This window comes from Megalops cyprinoides, chromosome 21 (genome assembly GCF_013368585.1).
Source record: "Megalops cyprinoides isolate fMegCyp1 chromosome 21, fMegCyp1.pri, whole genome shotgun sequence".
Taxonomy (NCBI): Eukaryota; Metazoa; Chordata; class Actinopteri; order Elopiformes; family Megalopidae; genus Megalops; species Megalops cyprinoides.
The window spans coordinates 10,113,754-10,123,842 of NC_050603.1; the positions used below are offsets into that span (position 1 = coordinate 10,113,754).

Below are 10,089 nucleotides of genomic sequence, written 5' to 3' on the forward strand. Positions count from 1 at the left end.
TATAAAGCTATTTTGGCTGCAAAGTAGCAACCCTTGAAACGGCAATATCGGCTCAACGACTCATTAACTGTCCGACACAGTGAATGAACGGCTCCTGCAGGAATGTTGTCACGCCACTAGAGGGCGACAAAGGACAGGAAAAGTAGGTCCATTCAGTTGAATGCTAGCGGTCCAGTTTTAATTCGAATGTACATTCCAAGACCAGAAGTCACGCATCTTGCGTTTATCTGAATGGAATCGACCTGTGTTGGTTCTATAAAAAATATATACAGTTCCTAAAACTATGGCGGAGATGCAACAGACGTGACAGTGGGAACAGGACGAGGTCGGAGACGGAGTGGGAGAGAGGGAGGCAGCGGGGTCAGAGAGAGAGACACGCCATCTGCGTGTGATGTGCAGCGGGGAAAGGCAGAGCATCAGGCCTGACTGCCTGTCCCAGCGCATTACTGCGCTGCGTGATGCATTTGCAGGCAATGAGCAACGGCTGCGGTCACCCCTGAGACCTCAGCAACCGTGTGTGTGTTTGCGTGTGTTCATGCACATGCACTAGTGACCATGTGTGTGTATCTATGATCCATACTTGTGTTTGTGTGTATGCCTATGTTCACTGCCCCCAGTATCACCACCAACACAATTTGTGTGGGGACAATATTATTTATGCAGCCTAAAACTTAAACGTAATTAATCGTGAATGTGTTTTATTCTTTTCCTTTTTTAATGTGTCAAGTCTCTTCTAATGCAAGCCTCTATTTTTTGTTGTTTTTTACACTGTCCTATCCTTGTCATTCTATGCGTCAGTTTTTTTTTTTTTCTCAACTCAAGCTCAACGCAGTCGATCCTGATTTGTCAAAACACGCAACGGCTTACAAGACGCTTAACTCATGCTGAGTTTCGTTGTATGGAAAATGCGGATCCTTAGGAGAGGTGTGGTTACTGGAAACACGGAAGAAACGAAGTCACTTTCCGTGTTTGCTTTTTTCCGTCGATATTTTTCTGAAAATTACTTTTAAAACTAGAAAATGGGAGCTTGTATGGCACTGTGCTCCTTGGCCAGCTGTGTGAGTATAACTTAACTACATTTTTGATAAATGGTGAGGATATCCCTTCTCTTTTTTGAAAAACGAACTTAAACTAGGCAGGTAAATCAAGGTAACTGCCGAGGTATAAAGGATTGCCAGTAAAGAAATGTTGAATGTGCATGTGTTATCTGTTTAGTTCCTTTCCGTTTTAGCATAAAAGACATTTACCCAGGTTGGTCTTGTTAACAACCATTTTCTTTGGTTGCTCAATACTAAGTTTACGGTAGAGGATATCCACAGGAGATTCCAGCTCTACGCAAAAGACGTCATCCCTTCGAACTCATGATCATGGACTGCTGTATTGTGGCTGCTCAAGCCAACTTCTAAACAACTTTAAAAGTTGTTAAAATGTGCTGTCAAATTTTTAGATCATTCTATAAGGATGCATTGTTGTAAACATGTTTATAGGGACACCTCTACAACTGTCTGGTCTGCTATATACACGCTCAGATATAATATCGTCTTTTTATGTTTAGCCTATGCTTCATTTCATATCGAGCCAATAAAATAATTTTGCGAATAATATGGCTGCTACATGGGCAAAGGTTTAAAGTGGTCCGTAGATTAATCTCCTGTGGCGGGAAAAGGGAGTTTTATGTCTCAGTGATCCCGGTATCTTGGGCAAGGTGCGCCACACCTGTTTTACCTGTACCTGAAAACTCCTTGCTGTGTCACAGTTGCAGTCACCGTCAACAGCTGTAATTCGTTCTTGTCTCGTTACGGAAATTAGTGAATTTGTTTTTAATGTGTTTATGTTCATGTTTATTAAGCGATTCACTGTGCAAATATTGAAGCATTTTAAAAGTTTCCGTCCAAAAGGCACTCATCGCAAATATATTGGCATATACATGTACATATACATGACATTATGTTAAATCATTTAGCAGACGCACCTACCCAGAGCGACTTCCAAATAAGTGCATCACTTTCCTAAGAGTAGTTATCGAGAAGTATTGCAAGAAGTCAGTAAGATACTGAGTTAAGTGCTAGTGCTAGTAGTGTAGAGTCCATGAAATAATAAACCTGTTTTGGAGTAATGTCTTTCAAATTATTATTATTATTATTATTACTATTATTATTATTATTGTTGTTGTTGTTGTTGTTATTATTGTTATTGCTATTGTTATTGTTATTGTTATTATTATTATTATTATCATCATCATCATCATCGTCATCGTCGTCATCATCATTTAAGTAAATTAAGAGCAAAATACATGAAAATAGAAATGCAGACATGCCAGAGATTTAACACAGTTCTCTCTGAAATGAGACTGAACAGTAGCTGCAGAGGAGAAAAGGTCGTGGGTAATTAAGGAAGATAAAAGAACCTTAGGTTGTTATGGAGCAAAGTAGGACTGGTTTGCAATGATCTAAAAACAAACTCAGTGTCCTGTTACATCAAATATTTGTGTCCTCATTGAGAAAGATAGATTGAAGGTGGATGCACCTGAAACCCCCCCCCCCCCCCCCCCCCCCCCGACACTCCTTTAAGCGAAGAAGCACAATTTGACTGTACAGTGGCTGAATGGTAAACTTGTCTGTGTATTTGGTCAACTCTCTTTGTCTCCCACCCCTTGAAACATGACTTGCATACAGGGTTGTCTTATTTCTCTTCTCTTTCTCTCTCTCTCTCTTTTCTTTTCATCACTCTTCTGCCCTATTTGCCTCTCCCCCTCCCATTTTCACCCTCAATGTCTCTTTCCCCCTTTCTTTACTTCTCCACCTCCCCCTGTTGCTTTTTCTCCATCTCACTCACTGCCCCCCTTGCTCTCTCTCTCTCTCTCTCTCTCTCTCTCTCTCTCTCTCTCCCTCTAGGCCTCTTGTCTGTGTGGCTCCGCCCCCTGTCTCCTCTCGGGTTGCTGTCCCTCCACCAACAACTCCACGGTGACCCGGCTGGTCTTCTCCTTCTTTCTGCTCATGGGCACCGTGGTGTCTGTCATCATGATTCTTCCAGGCATGGAGACGCAGCTCAAGAAGGTATCCGATGTGCCAGCATCCTCTAGGGGGATCAGAGTTAACGCCAGTCTACCCCATAACTTCAGCATACCCCCCCCCCTTCAGTGTCTCTCATTACAGCACTCAGCTGGCTGTTAACTAGCCAATGCACCATGTTACCAATGTGTTATCTTAATCTACTCTGTTAGTCTCTTGTATTTCAGTTTGTTTCCTGCAGGACCCCTTTCTTCATTTCTTATAGAGGATAATACACAAGTTCCCATAAAATTAATATTTTACTGTCAACTCACTTAAAAGGACCCTTTGGCTTTAGTTCCTGATAGATGTCTTTTTTTTAAAGTGTCTAACCTATTTCTAAGTGTCTAATCTGCCTGTTTATCTTTTTCATTTGAATGCTTAGAGCATTGTTCATCAGATACTTCTTTTTTAAGTGTCTAACCTGTTTATCCTTCTTATTTGAATGCTAGGAGCGCTGTTTGTCAGACACAGTTGCTAGAGCAATAAACTCGAACTAGCTGGTGGAACCATCGTTATGTAAATGCACCCACTGTTCATTATGTAAATGCGAGCAGTGTTCTCTAAAGTTTGTGTAAATCCGATGTGTTGGTTGCTGTTTTAAGTGAAGTGTCAAGGTGGAGGAAGTAATACCATAAACAGAATCACCAAGGAGACGACACTCTCTGTATTCCCTCTATATTCACTCTCTGTGGAGTTTTTCCACCACAAAATACCTTCTGGACAGATATTCAGCTGGGTGTGCTTAGAAGTAACAATTCTGCCTCTGCCATTGTTGAAGTTAAACATCATGAATATTCATTAAAGAACATTTCTAAAGATAGAACATCCACTGCTAGCACACCAGCTCAGACAGCATCAGAGCCTCCTGTTACCAAACGGAACATGCTACACCTGGGAGTATGGAAGAAGGAAGGAAAAACTAATGTGATAATCTCCTGATTGGCCATCTCTAGTTCCAGTCACCACTGAAATCAATTATTGTTGGAGGATTTAAGGAGCTCTGATGATCTGTGACAGTCATGGGATTTTCATTGGCAGGGACAGAATTTTCCATGTAAGATATTCAGCCTGATAAATTGTCACTGCAGACTTCCTTTGTTAAACCTGTGTTGTGTGCACGCCTCAGATCCCAGGCTTCTGCAAGGGGGGTGCCTCGATATGGGGCGTAGAGAACAAGGTGAACTGTGACATCATCGTGGGCTACAAGTCTGTGTACCGCATGTGCTTCGCCATGGCCTGCTTCTTCTTCTTCTTCTCCCTCATCATGATCCGGGTGCGCAGCAGCAAGGACCCCCGCGCCCCCATCCAGAACGGGTAGGCTCTGCTGTGACCCCTGAGCCCCCGCATCACTCTGGTGTCTCTATCACCCTCTATCGCCCTCTGCTGGTCAGAGAGTAGTGGTGCCACTCCAGGCACCATAAGAGCTTGTTGCATTGTGTTATTGGCTGAAAAAAACAGGTGCCCTAGCCCTAGCTGTATAGAATTTAAGGTATGAAGATATTTATCCTGTCAAACGCAGCTGTGGGTAAATGAGTAGTCTGTACTATACTGCATGCTCCACATGATTCTGGTAAAGAAACACAGAGCAAACACTGTCACTGTCATGCAAAATGTAGTTTAGGAAGCATTTTACAGGGAATATCGAGAGCATGTGAATCTTGCTCTGTCTGAAACCTTTGGCATTGTGCTCCTCAGGTTCTGGTTCTTCAAGTTTCTGATTCTGGTTGGTATCACCGTGGGAGCCTTCTTTATCCCAGATGGAACCTTCAACACAGGTACTGCTTAAGGTTGAAATTTGGCCCATTAATAAATATCTGTGTTCTCCTTTTTCTTGTTTGATAGTCCTTGAAAGTTCACCAAAACATCTTTCTGATTTTTTTGCTTTTAATGTGCTCATTCATAGGTAAGAACCTTTATATCACTTTGAAATAAACTGGATTTCAATATTTGGACCAAAAAAGGCCTGTCTATTATTAAAAATTATAAACTGAATCGCTTTGGCGGCACCAGGGGGCACTATTGCTCTACAGGTTGTAGTTGTGTCTGGGAAATTGCTGCACATTGAATAATTTTTCCTTTTGTTGTCCTCCTTAGTGTGGTACTACTTTGGCATGGTCGGCTCCTTCATCTTCATCATCATCCAGCTCATCCTCCTCATCGACTTCGCCCACTCCTGGAACGAGGCCTGGGTGGAGAGGGCTGAGGAGGGCAACCGCAAGTGCTGGTTTGCAGGTAAAATACCACAATCAAACCACACGGTGGCGCCACACCTGGGTCTGTTAGTGTCTGAAAGAGTGTATGGCCCACTGTTGGGGTGCAGGGTCATTAACATTACATGTACAGCTCTGATTTCAGGCCTGCTGATGTGAGAATTTTCCAAATATGAGAACAAGAGAGCCTCTCTCTCTCTCTGTCTTTCTCTCGGTTTCACTACAGGTTACTTTGCAGGCACTACAAATAAATGTAGCAGTATCAAGAAAAAGTCTGTTACAGTTATGGATAATAATAAAATAGGAAATAACTGCTGTTCAGACAAACTTATTTCAGAAGGAAAGTGTGTAAGGTTTGCATAAGGTCCTTTGGCATTGCTTGCCCTCCCGCTCTTTCAGGCCTACTGTCCTTCACCATCCTGCACTACGCCCTGGCCTTCGCCGCCATGGTGCTCTTCTACATCTTCTACACCCAGCCTGATGACTGCACAGAGAACAAAGTGTTCATCAGCCTCAACCTCATCTTCTGCATCATCGTCTCCGTCGTGTCCGTCTTGCCCAAAGTGCAGGTACACCGAGCTCTGCCTCCCCTGCCCACTCTGTCTGCCCACTCCCAGCTCACACCTCTCACACCTCTCTTTCTCTCTTTCCGTCTCCCTCTCCCAGCAAGAAATTAATAGAAACCATGTGAACTTCACTATCAATTTACAGCATGGTCTGCAGATTCACTTCTTTTTTTTTTCCTAAGAATTTGCAAGAGCCACACTTTTGCTATCCCATTCTCACCCATCCTTTGGCTTCTAACACATTGTTCCTCATAAAATCTGTGAGTGTGAACAGGGTAATAATAACTGACTTGAAATGAGAGGGGTGAAAGCTGTTTGAATCAAGTCACTCAACTATGATTTGGCAAACAATTAAACTATGTGTGTGTGTGTGTGTGTGTGTGTGTGTTACAGGAAGCTCAACCTCAGTCTGGTTTGCTGCAGGCCTCCCTCATCACTCTATACACCATGTATGTCACATGGTCTGCCATGACTAACAACCCCAGTAAGTCACATGACTAACAATCCTTGAAAATCACATGACCCACAATTCACAAACTCACATGAACCACTTCAGTGCACTTCAGTTCCATCTATTCTATAAAGGTACAAACATGGTATGATCAGAAATTAAGGTAGAAGCAACTTGTTTTTTTTTTTTTTTTACCACGCTATCCTCCCACAGACCGTAAGTGCAATCCCAGCCTGCTCAGCCTGGTCTCAGGCGGCAGCAGCAGCAGCACCCCCGCCCCAACCAGCGCCCCGGGACAGGTGCAGTGGTGGGATGCCCAAGGCATTGTGGGATTGGTCATCTTCCTCTTCTGCACCCTCTATGCCAGGTAACTGCTGTCTTCCTGGGCCCCTCACAGCTGTCTAGTGTAAATCAGGCTGAGCATGGCATCACAGTTAGCAGTGTGCAATTGGATCTGATCACGCTAAAGCCAGATTATGGCCAAAGTGTCTTTTGTCCAAGTTGTTAAGGGAAAATGTGTTTGACCAGGGAAGCCCTGTGGTACAGATTTGTAAGGAACTAACCTTAACAGACCTAAACAGAAGGTTGCAGCTTTGATTTGCAGGTGGAATGCCATTGTTGAAAAAAAAAAATTATTAAATTTTTATTAATTTTATTAAAAATAATTGTTTAATAAAAAATAATTTGGAGTAGATAGATGATTTATTTTGTCTATTTAATTATTCATCACATCGCACCACCTTATGACCTACCCCAATCTCTGTGGCCCACCCATCCCCAGCATCCGCTCCTCCAACAACGCCCAGGTGAACAAGCTGATGCAGACGGAGGAGGGCCAGAGGCTGTCGGCTGACGTGGAGGCCACGCCCGGAGAGGACGGAGTGAGACGCGCGGTGGACAACGAGGAGGACAGCGTCACCTACAGCTACTCCTTCTTCCACTTCTCTCTCTTCCTGGCCTCTCTCTATATCATGATGACTCTCACAAACTGGTACCAGTGAGTATCAGTCCTGTGTGTGTGTGTGTGTGTGTGTGTGTGTGTGTGTGTGTGTGTGTGTGTGTGTGTGTGTGTGTGTGTGTGTGTGTGTTTGTCTGTGTGTTTGTGTTGTGTGTGTGTGCTTATTTGTGAGTGTGTATATGTATGAGTGTGTGTGGGTTTTAAGGGGCAGAACATGTTTTCAATTGAAGACCAATGTATTTTTTGTACTGAAGACCGATAGTGAAATCAAAGCATGGGTCATACTTGTGACTGCCAGAATGTTAACATATTGCACAATGTTCAGTGAATATTGACACAGTTCTGAATATTGGTTTGAGCTGTTGAGATATTCATTGTGTAATGAATCGGGATAGCAGTAGAGCCTTTGCCTTCATTTCCTGGGGAGATGGGCTTTGGTTCCCAGGTGTAAGACTGGTGTAAGACTCAGGTGTTCTTTCCTCCTGCAGGCCCGACACAGACTACCAGGCCATGCTGAGCACCATGCCAGCAGTGTGGGTGAAGATCAGCTCCAGCTGGCTGGGCCTGGCTCTGTACCTGTGGACCCTGGTGGCCCCACTCATCCTGCCAGACCGAGACTTCAGCTGAACAGCACCACGGTCCAAATGGATCGCAAGCGCAGTGTGTCAGAACAGGGGTTGTGCAGGTCAAGCATGTGTGCGTCGGTGTGGGTGTGTATGGGTTGTGCACTTCTGTGCTTGTGTCCTGGTCTGGTGGGGTTTGGTCTCGTCTGCAGATGAAAGCTCTGAGCTACAAGTTTTATTGGTCAGTATGAAGGATATGGGTAAAACCTTAACTTTTTCACTAAATTGTAAAATCAATTTAACATATATGTGCATACACATACACACACATATCCATTGTCCTGTAATGTATAGCATATAACAGTTTAGCATCATCACAGTCTAGCAATTTATAATCTGCTTGACTTTTTTGTTAGCTATAAACCATTCTTGCAGCTTTATCAGATTTCGGTTATAACCAGAACACTAAACATGTCCATAAATGGGCCCTCCACTGATACTGTCCCTGGGTCAGTATCAGCATATTTGCACAAAGTGGTAAGGATTAGGATGAATGTCAGGACAACTGGTCCGAGATGAGTAGTTGGCAACTAGGTCCAAAAATCCATATATGAAACACCTTCTAAAATGTTACCTCAGATTTAAATATGCAAATTGAACTTTAAGACTAATGGGGTAAGTGTTTTGTTTTATTTTCCTACTTGGGGAATTTGCATATTAGGTTTTACTTATTAGACGTCTCCTCATCCATGTCTCAGTGTATATTTGTCTTAAGGTCTATAATTTTGGTTATGTTAAGTGTTTCCCAAATATGATTTTGGAGCACTCCTGTTGGGGGTTTGTTTTTGTTATTCGTGAAGGCTTCATTACTTAGGTTAGATGAGACTTAATTGAGTCCTTATCTGGATTTTACTTCAGTTAGACATTATGTATTGAAAATATTTTGGTTCTCAGTGCTGACAGAAAGATACAACTGATGAAGATGATTGATTAAAGCAGCTAAAATAAAGATCAACACACACAGTGAGTCCCCAGGAATAGGCTTGGGAAAGCCTGGGCTTGTTTCTTAGTCCCCTTTTAATTAATACTAATATACTGTAAATCCTCCACTGGTCTTCATTGGTTTTGTTAAGAGTAAATTATGACTTATGTTCACATTCATCACCATGTTAAGGTGGCAGTTATATTTATATGCACCACTGATTTTACTCCCTAAGCCACATATGGTAGTCAACAACCCTTACACATGTAGCTGTACAGATGCTTCTAACTTTTTTCCCCCCCATCACGCTGTTTATCAGGGTTTATTAATGCTGTTATTGAGTTTTGTATATCATCAAACAAGCACATTTAGACAAGTTACAAGTTGTTTTCACACAACAGGCACACATTTTTACTGTTGATGTCAGTGCCAATTCAACTTGGATGTGAGTATAATCAAGAGGAAGATCATTTTTGTCACATTAATCGACAGTCATGTTTGCATTTATCTATGTTCTGCTTTAAAACAGTGGCTGCACAACATAAATCATCACTTTAATATTACCAGTTTTCTTATTTTCAATCATGTTTTGTGAGATGTGTCTTCGATACCATTTCGATACCATTTGTTTGTTTTTATATACAGTTAAATGAGGTGTAGATCTGTGCACAGGTCAGTATAGAAGTAACTATCCTTTGTTATGAAAACCATGTCAGTAACTGTGGGTTTGTTATTGATTGGGGCTGTAATTTTCTTTACATTATTTTGTATTGTTTCTCTTCTTAGAGATTTAAGACAATAAATAAAAAGCTTTCTATGTAGAAACCAATGTCTAGTACTTTTCTGGTGCTAAATTAAGAGAAATGACTCAGACTGTCTAACAAGTGAGTGGTGCTGGCAAGAGTCATTGGAAATTGTAATGTACCTCTAAAGAAAGAGTTCTGTGGAACTGATGAGATAAAAATCTAGATTGTTACAGTAACTGGTGCCGTTTTGGCACAGATACAAGGTGTTTTTTTACCCCCCAAAGTGTTTTGAAAATGCAACCCGCCCTAGATTTGTGGCCAAGTCATGACTGCTAGCACAATTGCTAACATGCTGGAGTAAACTAGGGCCACCGGCCAATGTTTAGCTGCTGCACACAGTCTCAGTGCGGGTGTAGCTGTGGGTGTACCCACAAACCCCCGCCAAGGGTCAGTGAGTGTCCAGCCTTGTGACCTGGGTTAAGTTGTAACTCCCAGTCCGTTGTGTTTTGCTGGTGAGTTTGTGCAAGCTTGTAATGACCTGGGTCCAGTTGCTGGTGAGT

The 10,089-nt window shown here is 42.5% G+C and overlaps 1 protein-coding gene across 1 annotated transcript; it reads left to right on the forward strand.

Annotated features, from left to right (window-relative positions):
• The first annotated feature begins 934 nt into the window (after nt 1–934).
• Nucleotides 935–8,268, forward strand: LOC118796524 (serine incorporator 1-like). Its single transcript, XM_036555459.1, has 10 exons — nt 935–1,058; nt 2,895–3,056; nt 4,180–4,367; nt 4,749–4,828; nt 5,148–5,285; nt 5,663–5,832; nt 6,223–6,313; nt 6,494–6,647; nt 7,062–7,277; nt 7,727–8,268. The coding sequence occupies exons 1-10, from the start codon at nt 1,020–1,022 to the stop codon at nt 7,863–7,865; spliced, it is 1,377 nt and encodes a 458-aa protein (XP_036411352.1). The 5' UTR covers nt 935–1,019; the 3' UTR covers nt 7,866–8,268.
• The last annotated feature ends 1,821 nt before the right edge of the window (nt 8,269–10,089 follow it).